The sequence below is a fragment of the Ursus maritimus genome, unplaced genomic scaffold, assembly GCF_017311325.1.
Source record: "Ursus maritimus isolate PB19 unplaced genomic scaffold, ASM1731132v1 scaffold_8, whole genome shotgun sequence".
NCBI lineage: Eukaryota > Metazoa > Chordata > Mammalia > Carnivora > Ursidae > Ursus > Ursus maritimus.
Window position 1 is genome coordinate 20917752 of NW_024426996.1, and position 22541 is coordinate 20940292.

The 22541-nt window shown below is 35.2% G+C and overlaps 1 protein-coding gene across 3 annotated transcripts in view; it reads right to left on the minus strand.

Moving 5' to 3' along the window:
* The window catches only part of BMP2K (BMP2 inducible kinase), a 124541-nt gene that overhangs the window by 38399 nt on the left and 63601 nt on the right, over positions 1–22541 (minus strand). For 2 of the 3 annotated variants that reach the window (XM_040625285.1, XM_040625283.1), the window contains exons 6-9: positions 21820–21901; positions 17755–17887; positions 5532–5635; positions 4071–4150 (exon numbers count right to left, since the gene is read on the minus strand). In XM_040625285.1, coding sequence (XP_040481219.1) covers positions 4071–4150; positions 5532–5635; positions 17755–17887; positions 21820–21901 — 399 coding nt within the window. The remainder of the gene's footprint in view (positions 1–4070; positions 4151–5531; positions 5636–17754; positions 17888–21819; positions 21902–22541) is intronic. The other variant, XM_040625284.1, reaches the window with a different exon arrangement.

Genomic DNA, 22541 nt, shown 5'->3' on the forward strand with positions numbered 1-22541 from the left:
TTATCAACTTATTTTTTCTATAAATTTAGTATAAAAATTCAAATACTTTTTAATAGGGTCATATGTTCACTTTTCAACAGGACAGCCATAAAATCTCTTTCCCAAGTTCCCTCAGCACCTTTTCAAATAATTTGGTACTTAAAAAGTCTGCATACATGATTTACCAAGTCCATATCTGCTGCATTTGGAGAATGCCCTATATACAGTAACTGTACAGATCTACAGTTCTCTCTTATATCCGTACACACCACAAGAGGGAGCTCTCTTAACTACCTTTCTAAGAAAGAAAAGAACTGAAATTTAATCAAAAGATTTTAAATAATAGAAATACATTGTATGTGTGCTGTTTTCTAAAAATAACATGTTTTAAATGGGATGGGTTATAGTACAAGTCATATGAAAACTGAAAAGGCAATAAAATTATCATGTATACATCTAACCAATTATATCTCATTTTAATGATAATCAAGTACTTACTGAGTTCAAATTATGGATATGACACTAAAACCAACGCTGTACTCCCTAGTTCAAGTAATTTGGGGACTGTATACCCTATACAACCTTTTTATCTGTCTATCCATTCTTTATTAAGTGGATGGTATAGGCCAGAACTCGCCCTGCCTTGTTCCTGTTATAAATCGTTCTACAGAGATTTACAACACACATGAGCGCAGCAAACCTCTAAAAAGCATGTTAAAAGTTCTACAGAATTTAGTATAGTGTTTCCTAATGTATTTTATCTCAATATCTATTATATGATTACTGATATCCAGCAAACACGGGCAAGACCCTGTCTTCAGATGGGGCGCCTGGGTGGCACAGCGGTTAAGCATCTGCCTTCGGCTCAGGGCGTGATCCCGGTGTTATGGGATCAAGCCCCACATCAGGCTCTTCCGCTATGAGCCTGCCTCTTCCTCTCCCACTCCCCCTGCTTGTGTTCCCTCTCTCGCTGGCTGTCTCTATCTCTGTCGAATAAATAAATAAAATCTTTAAAAAAAAGACCCTGTCTTCAGAGAATTTACAATATACCCAGGAAGATAGGATGCGTGTTCATGAAAATACAATAAAACATAAGACAGTAAAAATAATCAGTGTCAAGCTAGTACTGTCAAGAGTTTCATAGAGGAGTAATTCTACTCTTAATCTAATTTGGTTACAAAGACTTCAGGTAGGTGCTGGAGGGTAAAAAATAAACACATTTTCATTAGACAGTAAAAAAGAAATTAAGCATTCTGTGTGAAGAAATGGGAAGAAAATGCCTGGGCAGATTAGGCAACATGAAGACCGAACTCGACTAGAACAAAAGACGAAGTAATCACTAGTGTCAACACTACTGTGCAGCCTCATCTGGCCCCTTACAACAGACAGAGCTGTTCTCTCTGCTCCCTTCCTTGTCTTTCCTAGTCCCTATCACCTGAGCAATCTTCCTAAACCACAGACTCTCTTAAAATACTTAAGTGTTTCCATCTGCCAGGACCGTAATTCTCAACCTTTCCATTTTCAGATACAAGTCACAAAAGTCTCCCATGTTTAACAGTCCCAAAAGCAGATGCAGGTTTCAGGGAGGTAGAAAGGAGCTTCTGAGAAAGAAGTAAAACCAAAAATGTCACACAGTAAAGGCAGGGTAGATGGATAATACACATAAAAGCTCTAAAACATATAAATAATGATACTAGCTATTTAAAGATTTCTCCAATCACCCGTCCCCCATTAAGAAGCCTTTTACATGGGGAAAAAAAAAAAAAACCTAACTTAATATTTTTAATTAGGTTTTATACACATTTAAATCTTTCAAGTACTTTACGGATTCTATCAATAAAGAGTAAATTTATATTATTGACCAATAAGCACCAATGAACCTAATTTTTTTAATGTAATGTTCAGATTTAACATAATACGAATAGCACTGTGAATTGTGGTCATATTAACTATTTCATTTGCTTATAATTGTATAGCTATGACTTCTGTCATGATTAAAGAGATATTCAAAGCATCATTCTTGTTCAGTTGACTCATGCTTTTCAAAAAATCTGTATCTATTTCTTACAGACTTAATCATTGACAAAATAATTATTTAAAAAAACGCAACAGGGGCGCCTGGGTGGCTCAGTTAGTTAAGTGACCAACTCTCGGTTTCGGCTCAGGTCATGATGACGTCACGGGTCTTGGGATCGAGCAGGAGCTGGCAGCATCTTGGAGCTCAGCGGGGCTTCTGCTTGAAAGATTCTCTCCCTCTGCTCACCCACCCCCCCTCCCCTGCTTGCTCTCTCTCTCTCTGAAATAAATCTTTAAAAAATAAATAAAATTTTAAAACACCACAATAAAATTGAACTGACATGTCCTATAATAATTCATAATTGCCACTCGACTCTAACAGCAGTTGTTAACTACAGCTGTGTCACCGATACAAAAGTCAGTCGTAACAGATTCCTGCAAGTTAGATGTAACTTTATTCCTTCAGTCTCTTACTCGAGAGAGTACTTTAAAATTCAAGTGAATGAAGATAATATTTTTAGAGTGATGGCATATTTTTTTAAACAGTCATTCACAAATGATATTTGAACAATTTATAAATAACAAATTATTTTTTGTTATTATAAAAACACATCTCACACAAAGTCCCAAATAGTAGAGCTGACTGCAAGGCTGAAAATTCACTGGCTTAAAGGCCAAAGTCCAAATTTCTCAGCATGACATATAAACTAAGTTGCTCATGACTGGCATCTAGCTTCCATTTCCCACCACACACGTATATGTGCCCTTATGCTTCATCCATGCGCTTTCACAAAGGCCATTCTTCTTGCCTGAAGTGCCTGACTGCTGTATTTCACTCCCCATCACTCCAGGTGACTGTCTATTCATCCTTCCAGGAAGAGTTTAGCAAGCCATGGGGCCAAGGAAAGGAGGCTTTCTCTGCTCCCAGCTTTCCCTTTCTCCACTCTCAGAGTTGCCTGGTATCTCTCTGGTAACTGTTTTCTCATCTGTCTTCACTAGAATGTGAGCTCCTTGAGATTAAACACTGCTCCTCTTTCTTTGTGTTTCCCGTATCTGTATCTTGTAAATAACAGGTACATAATAAACATATTTTATGTATTTCATGTCAAATAAAATCTTTGCCAAAGTAAAACGCAATACAAAAAAAAGCTCTGAAAGGGGTGCCTGGGTGGCTCAGTAAAGCATCCTATCTGGATTTCAGCTCAGGTCATTATCTCAGGGGTCCTGAGTTGGAGCCTGAGATGGGTTCTGTGCTCAGCGGGGAGTCTGAGATTCTCTGATTCTCTCTCCCTCTGCCACCCTCCGACCCCTGCAACTCGTGTGTTCATGCTCTCTCTCTCAAATAAATGTATCTTTAAAAAAAAAAAAAGCTGTGACCAAGAAATCTCCCCACATGTAATATTATATCTTTCTGATAATCTAAAATATAATCCTGTTTATTAACTTTTAAACCCAAAAATAGTATTTAAAAAATAATTAATTCAATCATTGATCAAATACACATCTTAACCTACATAATACATATCAAACTTATCAATACAGTAAATAACTACGAATGATAATTTAAAATATCATATTTCTTTACGTCTTAAAAGAATTATAACCATTCTTTATAAATTATATATAGCAATATATATCCTAAATATGCTATTAGAATACAGAAAAGAGCTTACGAATTTAGAATACTCTAAGATAGCTGGCTCTAAGAGTTATTTCCTTGAATTAAAAAAAATCATACTAGCTGTAAACACAACACAAAAATTTCATGACTTATAGTTACCATGTGAAGAAATAATGACACCCCCAAAATGACCCAATGTAACATCACTAGTTCATAATCACTTTTTAATTGCTGAGGGTGAGCAGTTCGAGTAAGACTGATGTCAAACCCCGTACCTCATGCAAAAAAGCTTATGTCATAGCTGCTATCTAAGCTCCTCATCACATGCAATAAAGAACATACATTTTTTGTGTGTGAAAATAATATTTAATCAATGAAACTTAGTAGGACTAAAAATAACAACTATACACTTTTTTAAAAATGTCTTTTCAAATCTCAGCATAGCTTTGCCTACCTGGCTTTTATTTGGCTTTTCCTAGAAGCTGCTTCACTCGCAGTCATCGGTTCAGGAAGAGCTGAAGGAACAGAAGAATTCTTGGAAGAAAAAAAATAAAACTTTTCATTTTGGTTTTCATTTCAATTGCAAAAAGTTTTATTTAAACAGTATAGATACGCTCTTAAAAAGTACTATGAAATACTACTACTTTCACCTCAGATACCTACAGCATGTTCACATATATTTGCCAGATCTAATCTGCAAATATCACTGCATGCTACACAAATGTCACTGTCATATCATGTTCCACAGAAACCCTTGGAAAAGAAACAGAACAACATCATATCCACTTTACAAACATGTAAATATCAGATAAAAAGAAGGATTATATAATACTTGTAAATCAGTGACTATTTTCCAAATGACTTTGGAAAAAGCAGCAAACACGAAGCATTTGAGGAAAGTGTTGTTTCTACATACTGCAGATAATTTTCCTGACACTGCTTGTAAAGGCTAGCAAACAAGAGCAGATCACTTGTTTATGCTCTCTATAATGTTTGTCTTATGGTAGGCACCCAAATACACACACGCTGAATGAAAAGCTAAAAATCCACAGTAAAATGTCAAACCTACTTTCATTACTAGAATGTTAGAACTGCCTGACTTTCAGCTTCGACAGAGCATATATTACATTGCAGCTTTAAAAAACAAAAAGAAATAGTACCAACTTCCTTATTTTTTTAGTGGGATGGACTAAGTTTTACACACCAACAAGACCTAGAAGAACAAGAGCCAGAATGATCTTTAAAAACTGAGACTGGCTTAAAATCAGTGATGAACCCAGACCTTTATTAAAATTAGCAAAGACTTGCCATACACAGTTAATCTGATATAGTTAGACATACTATGCAGACAAAATAATTCAAAGACTCTGAACAATATTAGCTCCTATCAACTCAACACCTTCCATGGATGAGGCACAAGGTTTTACATTTATTATTTGTGACCCTATTTATTATTTTCACAGAAAAAGACATTAAGTAACTTCCCAAAATATACAAAATCAGTCATTGATAGACTTGAACCCAGGTCTCTCCGTTTACAATACCTATGCTCTCTACACCAAACATAACCAAAATTTTAGTTTACCCAGTCCTTAGCGTCTCAGGAATTTTTCATGAGGTACCCTCCCAACTTAACAGATGGGCCCAAACAACTTAATAATAGAAGTTTGTGTTGTGAAAAACAGATGTCACTGTGTTTTCCCCAAAAAGGAAAAATATCCTGCAGTGCCCCAGGTCTGCTGTAGCTCCCCGGGGCACCACAGCTCCATTTGGCAACTGTGGCTTTTTATCAAAAATACTAGCCACAAACACACTATCAGACCACCTGTCATGAAACAAGTAATTCTGAAGGTATATGTATCTATACATATGAAATGGGATTTTAAATTCATATCCTACTTGAAAAACTACTTACATTGATGTTGGAAACTGGACACTCCTTTTTGGCAAATTTAAATGCAAAATAGGACACCTGAAATATGTCAGGTCTATGCTCTGGATCTGGTTCAAGCATGAACCCTGCAAGAACAGATTAAAATGTTAAGTTTCACTGAACACACAGAAGCTATTTAGGGGCACATCAAAACAATAAAATGTATAACACTTTTTTCCATTCTAAGATCAGTGATTCTAGTAAAGTCTGCTAATGTCCTAGAAAATATAGAAATTGTTATTTTATACACGAACCTAAAGCATTAACCAAAGCTAAAAGCAGTCATGGAACAGCTCTGTACCAGAAGTATAAATAAACGAATATAAATATTCTTCTCAGAAAGTGACACAAAACAGTGAGTTTGGTGAACACTGGGGAATAATTCAAGGAAGTTCCAAAGCCACAGTAGAGGTCCTTATTTTCATTATTATCTAAAATACCTCTACTAATTTTCAAATGATCCTGCATCATTAAGAAAAGACTAAGTTGTGTGCATTATGTTTAACAAAGTAGTTCAGGGTTCACACTATAATTTTCCAAAACGATTCTTTCATCCCATACTGATGCTAACGCTACTCTTATTCTGCATGTTATTCATGTCATGTTCAGAAGTATGAGTAGAGTTTTATGGTTCTATTGTAAACGGATTTCACACCAGTCTTACAACATTGCTTGAAATACCTGACCTTTTTTTCTAGCCAAAATGATCTTTTTTTCCCCTAGCCAAATGACTACTTATCTATTTCTTGGGTCCCTTATTAATTCACAAGTGCACAAGAAGGCTGGCATTTATATTCAATTCTAGAACTAAAAAGTTCATATTTTGTTAAAACATCTCCATGTTCTAACGCTGCTTCACCAAGTTCTTAGTGTTCAAATCATTTTTTTAAGACTTATTTATTTTAGAGAGAAAGAGTGNNNGTGTGAGCGGGGGAGGAGCAGAGGAAGAGAGAGAGAAACCTGAAGCAGACTGCCCACTTAGTGTGGAGCCCGACGTGGGGCTCAAACCCAGGACCCTGAGATCATGACCTGGGCCAAAATCAAGAGTTAGCCACTTAACCAATCGAGCCACCCAGGCACCGCTCAAATCATTTTTAAACCTATTTGGAATATAAAATGTAGAGTTTCAATTAGATAATATTCTGAAATTTGCTAATAAAATTACGTACAGAAAGATCTAAGTATATAAACAGCTAAATTAAAATTAGAAATCAAAAAGAATTAAATCTTCCCTTCAAATTTAAGTACTATTTGAACAAACAACATATACATCTGCAACGGCATGATAAACTTAGGCTAAAAACACAGCTGTGTAACAAATGACACTAAGTACAAACTTAGAAATTGTTTCAGGAGATTCTAAAGTCAGTTTTAAAAAATACTGTGTGGGGGCGCCTGGGTAGCGCAGTCGTTAAGTCTCTGCCTTCGGCTCAGGGTGTGATCCCAGCGTTCCGGGATCGAGTCCCACATCGGGCTCCTCCGCTGGGAGCCTGCTTCTTCCCCTCCCACTCCCCTGCTGTGTTCTCTCTCTCATTGGCTGTCTGTCACATAAATAAATAAAATCTTTAAAAAAAAAAAAATACTGTGTGTGGGGGCGCCTGGGTGGCTCAGTCGGTTAAGCATGACTCTTGATTTCGGCTCAGGTCATGATCTCAGGGTCCTGGAATCAAGCCCCACATTGGGCTCTGTGCTCAGCAAGGAGTCAGCTTGGGATTCTCTCTCTCCCTCTGCCCCTCCATCCATGCACGCGCGCATACTCTCTTTCTCTCTCACGCTCTCAAAATAAACAAGCAAGTCTTTAAACAAAAAAAAAAATTCTCTGCATGTAACTTGATTTTATATGCTATAATAGGTCACTTATAATATTGTTTTTTATTATTTTGTCACCATTGTTAAATGTAAATAACCAAAAACATTTATTTATTAGATTGTATTCAACCTCATTCCAAAGAAGATTCAGGGACCTACAAGGTTTATTTTATCCTCCAAAATCATATTTGATCTTGACACCAACAAATATTAAATGTTTTAAAAGTACAACAGTACATGATATAGAAATAAATTTAAACAGACTTTTAACAATAAATGCTTATTCATATAATTTTTTAAAACTAAACAAATCACAAGAAACATCAAATTCACAATCTCTTTTTCTATACTAACAATTAAGTTTATTTGGCTTTTAAGATCTAATTTCAACTTAGCTAATTATAAATATTTATTCCTATAAAGGACCTGAAAAGGCATACAAAACTATGAGGTTTTTTTTCAAAGACTTTATTTATTTGAGAGAGAGAGAGCAAAGTGAGAGAGAGAGCATAAGCAGAGGGAGGGGCAGGGAGAGCATAAGCAGGGAGAGGGAGAGAAGCAGGCTCCCCACCAAGCAGGGAGCCTTTTGCGGGGCTCAATCCCAGGACCCTGGGATCATGACCTGAGCCAAAGGCAGACACTTAACCCAATGAGCCACCCAGGAGCCCAAAAACTATAAGATTTTAAGTATATGAGAAAATTAGTACTAATAAGAAAAGTAATGGCTAAGAGCCCCTGCCCTCCCCCGGCAAAAAATAAACAGGATAATGATGTCAGTGAAGAAACTGCATAGGATTTGGTCCTATAAAAGTAAGCCAAAAATTTAGGTCTCTACTTTCTACTCGGCAACACAAATATAGCAACATGATCCATTACAAGAATCACCGTATCCTTAGCACAAAAACAAACTAGGTGTTAAGAAAAAGCACTATTTCTAATATTGACGGAAAGAGTAAATTCTCCTTTGAGTCTTTCTAAAGGTTCTTACAGAGTGAACAATATCCTTAAGAAATTGAAGTGAGTGACAATTCCTTCTGTGATGACCAGTGACATAACACCTAAGTGCAGTTCAGGAGAAGAAATTCTGTAAGAGCAGAGAACAGTACGGCACAGGAATATACTTCTATGGCCGGACTTAATCTAGGAAAAGCTTTTTAAGTCTCTAGAGTGGAAAAGAATGAACCTCAGGCAATCCTATATATTTTTTTCTTTCGTAGTAATGAAAAGCACTAAGGGGCAATAAATTCAAGATTTCATGTTCTCTAACCAGTATCTCTATAGGTAATTCTCTCTCTCAAATTAAGCACAGTACAACATCCCCTTAATAAGATTAGGTAACCAAGCTGTGGGTAGGACTGATTATCATCTTATAACCATACAGAAGGACCTCTAACTCCCAGGCTTGTGTTTCCATGTGGGGCTACATCTGCTAAAGCCAGTTTAGTTTGCCTAACTGTACTGATCCCGTTTATGGAACATAAAATCAATTTAAAAGGTCACAACTATCATTTATTTTAATAGAATATAAAATATTAGAGTGCATTATTATGGTAAGTATAAACAATGTGTCATGAAGCTTCTTTGGAGGGGGTGTGTGTGTGTGTGTGTGTGTGAGAGAGAGAGAGAGAGAGAGAGAGAGAGAGAGAGCACACATGCACGTACATCCACCAGGTCACAACTAAAATGTATTTTTTACTATGGACCATAGTCAAACAGTTTGAAAACCACTGTACTAGTGACCTCTCCCTACTACTGTAACTCGTTCCTCTCCAAGAAGAAAACAGTGATTTGTCCAATTGTTAGACCAGAAAAAAGAAAGAAGCACCCACATGCACCAATCTCTGATACTCTTTCTTTCAGAACAGTTCTCCAGACGTAAACATTCTCTCTGGAGCCACGTCTGGTAAATGGCCCGCTTCTACAGAGGAAGTCTATGGCTTGCCAGCATTGCCTATGACGAGGTGTAAGTACATTTGGCGACTGAATACAGATTAATAGGCCCATTTGCCTTCAGATCTAAATTTCATTCTGCAATCTGCTTTATTAATATTAATGCTGACACTTTTATCTGATGCGCTCCCATGTCCTTCTGATTTGATTCTAATTCAAAGTATGAGGAGGCTGAAATCCATAGGTAGAACATGGCTACATTTTTATCTTTGAATATTTTTATACTGGATATTATCAGCCATTAAAAAAGAAAAAAGTAAAGAACTCAATAAGGCATCTTTAAGCATTTAAATAATATAATTTCCTAAACTGTCCAAGAGGACTGTACGTTGCAAAATATACTCCTCAATAACTAAATGCTATAATCTGGAGTACAGAGGCATCAGCTCTAATCCAGCTAAACACTGAGGTATATCTACCAAGAATGACAACTTCAGTTTTTAAGTAGTTTGCCCATTTTCTCTCATAATAATTAAACCTCAAGTCTAGTGTTTTATTAACTCCTACTTCAAAGACAATAAAACCATATCATCTACAACAATATGCTCCTGAAAGAATGGATTAAGAAATACAAGTATCTGGTTCTTCCAAAAGTGTTTAAATTCATACCAAAAAAAGGCAGAGAAGCTAGAATACACCCTTGTTTACTCAATTTAAAATGATCATGTGGGGGTGCCTGGGTGGCACGGTGGTTAAGCGTCTGCCTTCGGCTCAGGGTGTGATCCCGGCGTTATGGGATCAAGCCCCACATCAGGCTCCTCCGCTATGAGCCTGCTTCTTCCTCTCCCACTCCCCCTGCTTGTGTTCCCTCTCTCGCTGGCTGTCTCTATCTCTGTCAAATAAATAAATAAAATCTTTAAAAAAAATAAAAAATAAAATAATAAAATAAAATGATCATGTGAATCATCATGAGACATTCCCATTGACCTTGATTCTACTGACAATGTAAGATCAACTTTTAAAATGTTAGCCACATAGAAATGAAAGGCTATTTCTCTGCTCCTAATTGTGTGAATCTTTCTATTGACACAAACACCACTTATATAACATAAGGACACAAAACAGTCTCAGCACTGAAGGTAGTGTATGATTAAACTACGCTGGTATTTCCAACTAAGGTATCCGACATATCTGATTAGAAAACACTTGCAGGGCACCTGGGAGGCTCAGTCAGCCTTCGGCTCAGGTCATGATCCCAGGGTCCTGGGATCGAGCCCAGCATTGGGCTCCCTGCTCAGCAAGGAATCTGCTTCTCCCACTCCCTCCCACCCACCCACCCTGCTTGTGCACGCGCGGTCTCAAACAAAATCCTAAAAAAAAAAAAAAAAAAATTAAAACACTTGCCAATGCAGCTGAAATAGTTATGTTTGTAACTAACTGTATGGGAAAGTACAACATCCATGCATATTCCAACAAAAAGAGCTGCTGAAGGAGCTGCTGCTGCTGTAGCAGTGACCAAGTTAAATTACGGCTTCACTACGGACTTAAGCCAAAAATTAAATAAAGTGGTTCCATTCAAGTTATACAAAATGATAGACCCATGCCTGGGCCTAAGTAAAAGTTAAACTAGCCTCTCTGATGGCTCAACACATTTAATAGGAAAATACTTGGGACAGAAGTCTCAAAAAATTTTTCTGCTTAAAATTTTGTTAAATTGTTTTCCTTTCATAAAGACACTTTTTCTCTCCCAAAGACTCCTATTTATTACACTTACAGTAAATATACCTAAAGAGAGAACATCCACTCCGATTTTACAACTATAAATACTTTAAGCATTAACTTGCTATTTTTATCGGTTAACCTGTGGAGATTATTACAGATCTTCCTACATGTTAGGTATATAGATTCTACATAACTTATCCTATGGACTGCTGAAATGAAACCAAATTTAATAGCTAATATGTGTTCAATCATAACTAAAACACTAAAATGGCACTATCAATATGCCAGGTTAGTATGTTTGGGGTAACCCTGGTAGCTGCCCCTAGACGTCATGGATCAGAGCCCTCTCACCACACCTGCCCATGAGGTAACCCAGGAGCAATGACTGGAAATCACCAAGGAACTCCTACCTTAATCTTTGATTTTTTTCCAAGGGCACAGTAAAATGTCTGAGATTATTTTCAAAAATAATATAAAAAAGAGTGGGTGAGGCCAAGGACAAAAAAACACTGACCATGAATTAATAATCACTGAAGCTGGGGAACAAGGTACACAATTCACTGAACTGTTCTGCCTGTATTTGTGTATTTTTTATTTCCAAATAAATTTTAAGTGTATTAAAACAAGCAAGTTCCTTGTTTTCCACAGGAAATAGGTATTAAAATAAATTTATTTACTTTTAAAATGATAAGAAATAACAAATTTTGGTTGGGATGTGGAGAAAAGGAATCCTTTGGGCAATGTGAGTGAGCATGTAAACTGGAGCAGCCACTCTGGAAAACAGTACAGAGGTCCCTCAAAGAATTAAAAATAGAACTACCATATCACCCAGCAAGTCCACTTCTGGGTATTTATCCAAAGAAAACAAAAACAGCTCAAAACGGTATCTGCACGGGGTGCCTGGGTGGCTCAGTCAGTTAAGTGTTTGCCTTCAGCTCAGGTCATGATTCCGGGGTCCTGGAATCAAGCCCCACGTTGGAATCCTACTCAGCGGGGAGTCTGCTTCTCCCTCTCCCTTTGCCCCTCCCCCTCCTCATGCCCTTCTTCTCTCTAATAAATAAATAAAATCTTTAAAAAAAAAAAAGGTATCTGCACCCCTATGTTTTAGTGCAGTGTTATTTACAATAGCCAAGGCATAGAAATAACCTAAGTGTCCTCTGATGGGTGAATAAAGAAAATGTTACACACATTCATTCTCTCTCTCTCTCTCTCTTTCTCTCATATTATTTGGCTATTAAAAAGAAAGGAAATCTTGGGGCACCTGGGTGGCTCAGTCGTTAGGCATCTGCCTTTGGCTCAGGGCGTGATCCCGGCGTTCTGGGATTGAGCCCCACATCGGGCTCCTCCGCTGGAAGCCTGCTTCTTCCTCTCCCACTCCCTCTGCCTGTGTTCCCTCTCTCGCTGGCTGTCTCTCTCTCAAATAAATAAATAAAATTAAAAAAAAAAAAAAGAAAGGAAATCTTGCCATTTGAGACAACATGGATGGCATTATGCTAAGTGAAATAAGACACAGAAAGACAAATATCATATGATCTCACTTATAAGTGGAATCTTAAGAGAGAGAGAGAGACAGAGAAAGAAAGAAAAATGAATTCATAAATACAGAGAACAGATTGGTGGTTGTCAGAGGTGGGGAGGAGGAGGGGGTGGGCAAAATGGGTGAAGGTGGTCAAACAGTACAACCTTCCAGTTACAAAATAAGTAAGTTCTGGGGATGTACTATACACAGCACGGTGATGATAGTTAATAATACTGTACTGTATATTTGAAAGTTGCTAAGTCTTAAAGGTTCTCATCACTGGGCGAGGGGGGGGGAGTGTAACTATGTGAGGTGATAAATGTTACCTAGACTTATTGTGGTGACCATTTCACAACATACACATGCATCAAATCACTACATTATACATCTGGACCTAATATGTCAAATATATTTTTTTTTACAAGTTAAGCCCAATAGATGAGCTGTAAAAAACTAAGATACAGAATCATAAAGCAACTGAGTAGACCCAAGAGTAAGAAAAACAAAGCTTTTCCTGCTGTTCATATAAATCACCGCATAAAGCAAACAACAAGAAAAAAAAAAAACGTAGTAGTTACATGTAACAGTATATTCTTGAGCATATAACTTATAGTAAGCCTTTGGTACAGCCACCATTAATCTGCAAAACCAAGTTCTGCTTCATAGCATCCAAAGAAATCTCTGCAGGAAATGAACATCCTAATGAGTTTCTGAAAGTAAATGCCCTGCCCCTTACCCAGAAAATCAAAAACTGGGTTAGCTCAGGAATATTATAATAATGATATCAGTAGTAATGGTAGTTATTATAGTAGTCATGATGGTAGTATTAAAGGCCATCTCTTACTGAATGTTTACACATGCTAAGAAGTACGTTTCATAATTCATTTAATTTTCACAATAACAGTAAGGGGTAGGTACTTTTAATATGCTCATTTTAGAAATGTGATTAAGATAAATGGAGGTGCCCAATGTTCTGTACCAAGTAAGTGACAGAGCAGATGCGAGCCCAGACCCTTTGGCTCAAGGCTTTGTTCTTAACAATGTACCACCTTAACTACCTTACAACACAGAAGCTAAAAGAAAGGGAAGGCAGCCAGCCCTGTATTGATCCATCGTAACTATTCAGTAACCCCATTGGTTAAGCTTCTCATTCTCCACTAAATACTCTAAGTTCTTTTCAACTCTTACATCCATAATGAAAATGCTTCTCTCCTCAACCTTCAATTCAGCTCCATTATTTGTCTACAGAAAAAGTTAACAGAAGCTAAGAAGAAAAATTCTGAATAATTGATTCTGCTACTTTTAAGAAACGTCAACAGAAAAATATAATGAAATTAATAGTTAAATAGCTTCATGAACAATAGGTAATAATAATTACCCTTGACAAAACTGGTGATAATCAAAAGTATATGCAAATTCTTAGGTAACCACAAGCCATATAATTTTAACAAAGATCAGGCAGAGCCATTTCATTTTCAAAAATCCTGAGTCATATAAAATAGATGCAAGCAGCATTAGTAAAAGTGTTAATACTAAAAAGATATATGTTTTTTAATGCTTTGTTTTATATTAATATGTGGAGACAACTATATTGCATGAATAACTGACAATAAAATGCTTCACTTTCAAAAACTATGAGCACAACTAGGCAATTTCCAGTTTTCTGAATGTAGAATTTTTTGAAAGCAATGTAGATCACTCATTATATATTATAAAAGCAGATAAATAAGTGGGATGTCAGGAAACAGGCAAGGTCACATGTGAAAAAAATAAAGAATAAAACTGCAAAGAATCTAAGTGTTTTCTAAAACACATTGCACTGTAGGTATGTTCTTGTTTAAAAAATCTCTACTTTTTAAACTTTTATTTCTCAAGGCAATATTTAAAAAGTAAAGTCCATAAAAACCCTTTCAGAGGAGATAAAATACCAACATTTACTTGAATGCTTTTATTTTATTCAACTTTTCTGTTCTGTCTAGTTCTCAGATATAAGTTCAAAGACATTAATACATGGTCAAATTTATGTTAACATTGATAAAAACTAAAATCTACACATGTATTGAAAAATAAAGGAAGCATATGAAAAACAGTAAAGCATCAATGAACTAGATAGAGCCCAATCAGATCCCAAATTTTCAAAAGTGTTTAGCATTTTCCACCTTCCCATTACACACAAACACATACCCACACACACATACCCAGAGAAGGAAAAAAACAAACAACCTAACTCAAGAAAATAAGATCTTACTACTATAAGCAAATTAAATCACGAATCAGGGTATATACTGTCCAGTCTCTCATACAGCATTGTCCATTGAGAATATTCAGTTTCTATGACACTGAAAGATCCCCAATAAAACCCTCAGTTCAATTGTGATGAAAAACAGTCACAGTAACAATGATTTACAAGAACCTCAATAAAAGGTTAAACTTCAATTAGCCAGAACACACAACAGTTAAAGTAAATTCCTCAGTCTATTCTTTGAGCACTGCAATCAGTATTCTTTCATGCTTTTAATAGACAATGAAGGAGGAAAGCAACTGAATAGAGGAGGTTATGGATCTATGTTTATTCAAATATACTCAAAAGGTGTATTTACTTTTTAAAAAAATCACATTCTGTCAAATGGCAGGCTAAAAATAACAGGGATAATGGGAACAATAGAGTTGGGTCAGACCCCTGAAAAACTATACAACTTTGTCAACCAGAGCACTGACAAAAACATTAACTGGTACCTGGGAAGGCAACTTGCACCTGGGAAGGTAATTTAGCTGGAAGCTGCCATAAGGATACAAAAACACATCAAAACAAAGCTGGGAAGTGCTCAACCAACAAAATAAAAATGGAACTCAAAGCCAGTAGGGGAGGGGACCACCCCCATTAGTAGGAAGCCACAGGAAACAGAGGTAGATCTCTCTGTGAAGAAGACCCCAGGTACAAACACTCATATTTAATGTTCTCCAATCAGAGCTAAAAGTTTTCACACCAGCAGGACAGCAGCAAAGCTTAGGGCTATTTCCTTTCCCCTGTAAGTTAAAACACCACCTCTCCTACCCTGTTACTCTGGTTCCCTTTGCCTAGGAAAAACATTCCATGTGAAGCAATGTAAGTTTGTGTTCAACTGACATACTTCTCCAATTTCTAACATGTTTGAGCAAATCCACATAAATAAAAAGATTATTCTTTAAACAAGTTTGCAAAGCAAAGCTAGATATCCTTTTATGATCCATTTTCTCTTGAACATTTTTCTACTGGAATGTCTGCCCTTTTCTTTTTGATTTACATGAGCCTTATAGATTATAAAAGTTAGTTACTGGTCAAATGTATAACAAATATTTTTTCCCCAATTTATTATTTGACTTTATGCTGAGGTTCATAGGTTTTGGGGGGGTACTTCTAATAGTTTAAACTTATAGGTAAGAGATCCATCTTTTCTCTCCTAGTTTCTGAGACCTAATGCCTGTAGATTACCCAGTCCAGTGTTATCAATAAATACAAGCCTATTTTCTTCAAGTACTTTAATGTTTTATTTTTTACATTAAGGTCTTTGATTTATTTGAATTTTTATCATAAAGTATGAGGTAGATTTTCAGCTTGGTTTTTTTGTCCACAAATGCCTAATAATTTTTTGTATTTCCATCTACTTTTTCCCCACTGAGTTGAATGGCCATCTTTATAATACAAAACACCAAATATATTTAGATTGTCCCTCTTTTCTACTGCACTGATCGGTGTGACTGGAGGCTATGACAGCAGATGCTAAAAATGCAAAAAAACAGAGTAGAAATTCTAGAAACGTTTTAATTAAAACAGTGCTGAGAGGTGTTATTTAAATACTGCAGCTTCCTAATACTATTTTAATTTTAGTATCTGATAGCTGTCCCCCCACCCTCAATCATCTTTTCCAGAAATTTTACCATGTATAAATATAAAAAGTTAAATTATAGTACCCATCCAAAAGGAAGAAAAAACTCTTAACGGAGGCTAAAAGGAAAACGGAGGTATTCCTTTGGAGTCAGGGGCCCACAGGTCTACCCCTTCCTAATACTACACTTAGGTTGTTTTCCAATAAACACTTTATAATCAATCAAGAATAAATATTTAAAGGGGTGGCCAAATAAGCTACAATCTAAGACTGGCAATACTTTTTTTTTCTCCCATTGCTTTATTTTTTTTTATAATTTTTATTTTGTTATATTACTCACCATACAGTACATCCCTAGTTTTTGATGTAAAGTTCCATTATTCATTACTTGCATATAACACCCAGTGCACCATGCAATACGTGCCCTCCTTAATACCCATCACAGGTCTATCCCAACTCCCCATGCCCCTCCCCTCTGAAGCCCTCAGTTTGTTTCCCAGAGTCCACAGTCTCTCATGGTTCATTCCCCTTCTGTATGCCCCCCCCTCATTCTTCCCTTTCTTCTCCTACCGATCTTCCTATTTCTTATGTTCCATAAATGAGTGAAACCATATGATAATTGTCTTTCTCTGCTTGACTTATTTCACTTAGCATAATCTCCTCCAGTCCCGTCCACATTGCTGCAAATGTTGTGTAATCGTTCTTTTTGATGGCTGAGTAATATTCCCTCGTATATATGGACCACATCTTCTTAATCCAGTCATCTGTTGAAGGGCATCTCGGCTCCTTCCACGATTTAGCTATTGTGGACAATGCTGCTATGAATATTGGGGTGCATATGGCCCTTCTCTTCACTACGTCTGTATCTTTGGGGTAAATACCCAGTAGTGCAATGGCTGGATCATAGGGTAGCTCAATTTTTAACTTTTTAAGGGACCTCCACACTGTTTTCCAAAGTGGCTGTACCAACTTGCATTCCCACCAACAATGTAGGACGGATCCCCTTTCTCCACATCCTCTCCAACATTTGTTGTTTCCTGCCTTGTCAATTTTTGCCATTAAGACTGACAATACTTTGATCCAAAAAAAGCAACAGATCTGGATATTTAGATTTCAAAGTACAAAGACTAATTAAATGTTTTGCTCTAAGTTTTTCCAGAAATTCCAGTTTCCTTAATTACATAATCTCTATGTTCTACAAAAGCTTATCTAGGGGGCTTAAAAATATCCATGCACTAATCGGTAATTAGGCTGCTTTCATTCCTATAAAAGTCTTATAAACATTTTTTAATGTTTTTCTTTATTATAGTTTAGACTAGGTTTAGGTAAAGAGATGTAAATAGCCCACCCTTAAGTATAGTATCTTACAATTTTTTCATAAAATTTTCCAAGTACTTACTTATTAAGCAATGTATATTCTGGGAGTAACGAGAATTGTCTGGGATGGTGAAGCTGCCATCACAGATAGCAACCTGACTCTCACCAAAAGGAAGGGTAAAGAAACAAAGTTTATACAGTAAACATCCCAGCGCCTGTAAAACAAACAAGTATGAATATCATCAGAGTTCAAGTAATCAATCACAAGACAAAAACATAGCTCTAGACCAAAAACTAAATATGTTACGAAAAAAACAAAAGTCTAATGTTTCTAATACCAGATCACTCTTTTCACAAATTACTGCTTAAACCAATCAATGTGCTTCATTTCTGAAAAGATATTTAACTGTATCACTTCCATATTTTTCTATCACCTCTGTGGTTAGTTGGCTGTATTAAAGCTATCATGGAACTCTAATTCATGAATGATGTAACTAAAACTGGAAGTAGCTGGTTCCCTTTGGGGAAAAATCATACTTTTATTTCTTTCACAAGGAAAAAATATATTTATAGCACAAAACTAGCATATAACCAACAAAGTAATCACAAGGCTCCTTCTAGGAACATTTTTTAAAAATTCACTATAAAACATGTTATAAAATCCTGGGGTTCCAAATATGAGTTAGCACAGTTAAATTTATCAGACAACCATCAATACAGTTTTATTGATTATTCACTAAACACATGTCATTATTTCATATCATAAAAATTAGTTCTCTACTTCTACATATAACCCTATAATTTTTAATCTAAATATACTATTCATATTTGTACTTGGCTAGAAAGAGCTCTGTCTGCTTCACTTGCATGGCTTCCTAGACAGCACAGCACCAATAAATCTACTTGCTGACAATGAGGACAAAACACCCTAAAACAACACAAACTGCATTCTGAAAAGCAACACAGGAAATTCCTAGCTACCAAGCTGCTAACAGCTCAAACCTGAGAAGCAGTAATAAAATGTGATTTTTGGTTCGAGAAATCATTATGTTGTTATAAAAAATGTCACCTCAAGCCTTAACGGTGTAAAAGATATTTCTAATTCTAAAGAGATTGTAATAAAATTATCCAATAGTCAGTATACAATTACATCAGCAATACCAAAATTTGGCCTTACTAGCACTTCTCCTTTGTTCGATTTTCTCCACACATCAACTTAGCACACTCAGCTAACAAATACACTAAGTTTTATAACTGCCATGAAAATCATAATATGCAGAAACACCTTTTAAGTTCAACAATATTTATGAAACATTTTCAATATAGCCTTCCAACAATAAATTTAAAAGCTCTAGAAATTTCAATTCTAGAAGAGTAATTCTAGTAAGTTCAAAAGCATTAGTGTGACTAATAAAATGGTAAAGATTCTGAATGGAAATAACCAGTTCCAAGTCACGTAAAAATATTTATAATGCTTTTTTCCGTAAGGAAGATATTTTCAGCATTTATAGAGCAAATTTGAGCTTAAGGCTTCCTTAACAGCACAAAAAAAACTACTATTAATGGTGTAATATCTACATTAAATTTCACATTTCTCCTGCCCAGATGACAATCTAAGTACAAGAGTTCTGCATTTTAGCCAGTTTTATCTTATCAATCAAACCTTTAGTAATGTGTCTTCTGTTAGAATAAATGTTGCAGGACTTCCCAGATAACAATTTTAGATAGCAACGCCAGTATACTTAAAATACATAAATCTAAAATATAAAATACTCTGCTTCACATAGTGTGAACACAACCAGGTGTCCTAATTTTTTCACACCAAAGGCATTTCCCTCCTTACCCATTTGATATGATGAGAATTGTTCAAGAAACAGGAGGAAACAAATGACCTGATTTTGAAGGCTAAGTATCATCATCTTCAATTTTCCTCATTAAAAGATAACATGAAGCATTTCTCACTGAATTTCCTAATGCTTATGAAATCAGCATCCTACTTCTCAGGATAAAAATAACCTACAATGAAAACTTCCAAACAAAAAAAAAATTTTTCCCAAAATATAAAGTGCTAAATGAATACTTTAACCTCAATACTGTAACTCCCTGAATCAGTACTACCCTGAAATAGAATCAGAAATATAATTCTTGACCAGTATGAACTGAATATTTTTTTCTGGATATTCTTTCATTCACACCTAAAATGTTGTAACATACTTCTGTTGCACCTGAGCTAAGATAAGAAAAAAATGGCATCATGAAAATTAAAATTCTATTTCTATCAAGCATATAAACATAGGTTCTATTTTCTGATTATTTTTCTTATTTTTTATTTTTGGATAATCTATCTGTAACCCGATAGTTATACCCAGTTATCCATTATAGAAATACTACCCCATATACTAATCTATAAATGGTAAAAAGCTTATCACAATTTAGTATGCTGCCTGGCATACATACAAAGTCTGAAAGGATTCCCTCCTTTTTTATTAAGATACTGGGTACAATCATGTGCTTAGAGACTAATTATTTTTTTCAATCAAGCCTTGATGATTTCCAAACTGTAGTTAAGCTATGACGTCTGTTGTTTTCTCTGCTGCTGAAATACTCTTAGGTGACATGGATTTCAACAGCCGTCACAAAATTAGGCTAGAAAATATTTCCACAACCACCTCTCCTAATACCTTCATTTTATAAATTAAGATCTGATTGGATTTGCTGTCTACATTACACTATAAGCCATTTACTATAAGCCATTTAATAAGTCAAATGCTAATGCTGAGAAAAGCAAACTGAATTTGAATTATACAAGCTGGTGATCCATAAGCAGTCACCAAGTTAACCAAATCAAACTTATCCAAGGTTTGATTCAACTATGCATATGGTTAAAAATTCAACTACCACAAGATTTAAGAATCACTGGTGCAAAAGTATATATTACAACAGATGAAAAGATATCAAAGATACTGTTTTATCATTACCTTGCAAGAATATTTAGTATCCCAACCCCTGTAAGGAGGAAGTCAGGAGAAGAGAACCAAGGAGATATTCATTTGGTTTCACATATTACGCACTACTACTTTCTAAATACGTTTTAAAAATTAAACAAACGTGACTTTTCTTGTAAACTCTAGAACTAGTTCCAAAGGAATTTTTTTCCTCCATCCCTAATACGGAGGTAGGTATGACCAAATACTCATTGAATTTAAATGAATTCACATTTAAATTGAGTTTCTTGCTAGTTTAGCAAATACAGCCAAAATATATTTCCTTATGAAACAAGTTCTAAAGAAGTACTAGCATTCTAACATCAAGTTCAACTATACAGAAACATGATCAATCTTAATAATTCAATCCAGATACACAGTTAACCCTTGAACAACAGCTGAAAATCCATGTATAACTTGACTCCCCCAAAACTTAACTACTAACAATCTACTGCCAACCTGAAGCCTTACCAGTATCGTAGTTAATACATATTTTGTAATATGTATTATATACTGTAGTCTTACAATAATATGTAACTTTTTCTTAATTTTCTCAGTATTTCTAGGCCACGTGGTTCATCTGCAAGTTTTTTCACATTTGTTGCCAATCTCCAAATTTTTTCCAATATATTTATTTTTTAAAATCTGCATATTAAGTGGACCCATGCAGTTCAAACACATGTTGTTCAAGGGTTAACTGTAAATGTTAAATGATAAGATCCTCAATATGTAGAAGTTAGTCAATGGTATGATTGTAATTAGAAAAAAATTTTACTCCTGTTAGTTTCCATTAAAAAGATCCTAAAATACTTCTAAAAACTACTTAAGAGTTATGACCAGCTTTTCCATACTGCGATCAACCAAATTTATGTTCAATCAAAAAAATATTAACATTTTATGTAATATAATTTCTAAAAAATACTGTGGTAAAACGTCACATTATATGGAAGTACTTTATTTACTTTTTATACCTAAGCTTTCCAATTCGGGATTAAGAAGATAAAATGTTCTATTTGTTTTATTCTTCTGAATAAGAAGCACCACTATATACCACTCTCTTCTACTTATAAAATACCTTTTGGGGGACACGGGGGAAAATAATCAACTGAACTCAGATTTTTTTAAATTTGGTTAGAGAAAATGTTAGCCTTTCTTGGCCTTACCCAGATATCAGCCTTGGTGGTGATGGGTTTCCCTCCATAAAGGTTGATCATTTCAGGGGCTCTGTATGACAGAGTTGTATACCTGGCAGTAAATAAGTGGAGTGGAGATATAAAAAAAAACTGGGAAAAAAAAAGGGGAGGGGAGAAAAAAAAAAAAAAAAAAAAAAAAAAAAAGATACTACATTGTTTCTATATAAAATACTACAAAAACTTTGAGTTTCAATAACATTATATAGAAATTACACTATTTTTAAAAAGCTCAATAAAAGTCTATCAAGATTTAACAATACAAAACATCTACATACACATTTTTATTCAATAAGTGCAATAGCATCTCTAATGATATAAAAACTTAATTTTCTTTAAAAGAAATGTTATAAACAATGGATTGAAAATTTAGTTTTCCTTGAATTTATTTTAAATAATTTGACTCTAAAATTATTCTTATCAAAATATTTTAGTCTATTAATCTAAAAGCAAAATTACTACGCTCTCAAAAAATAAATTTATATGTTTATTAAGGCTTTTGTTTTTATGGACTCTAACATAATTTCTGGCACATAGTAGTAAATCTCCTTTAGGTTTGTTTTTATCATTTTTGTTTTAAAAGTAACCTAGTTGCCATAATTCTAGCTACACTAATTAAGAACACTTTTAGAACTGACTGTCATCATAAGCTATTTGGAATTAAAAGATACTGTGAAAAAATATTTACCAATATA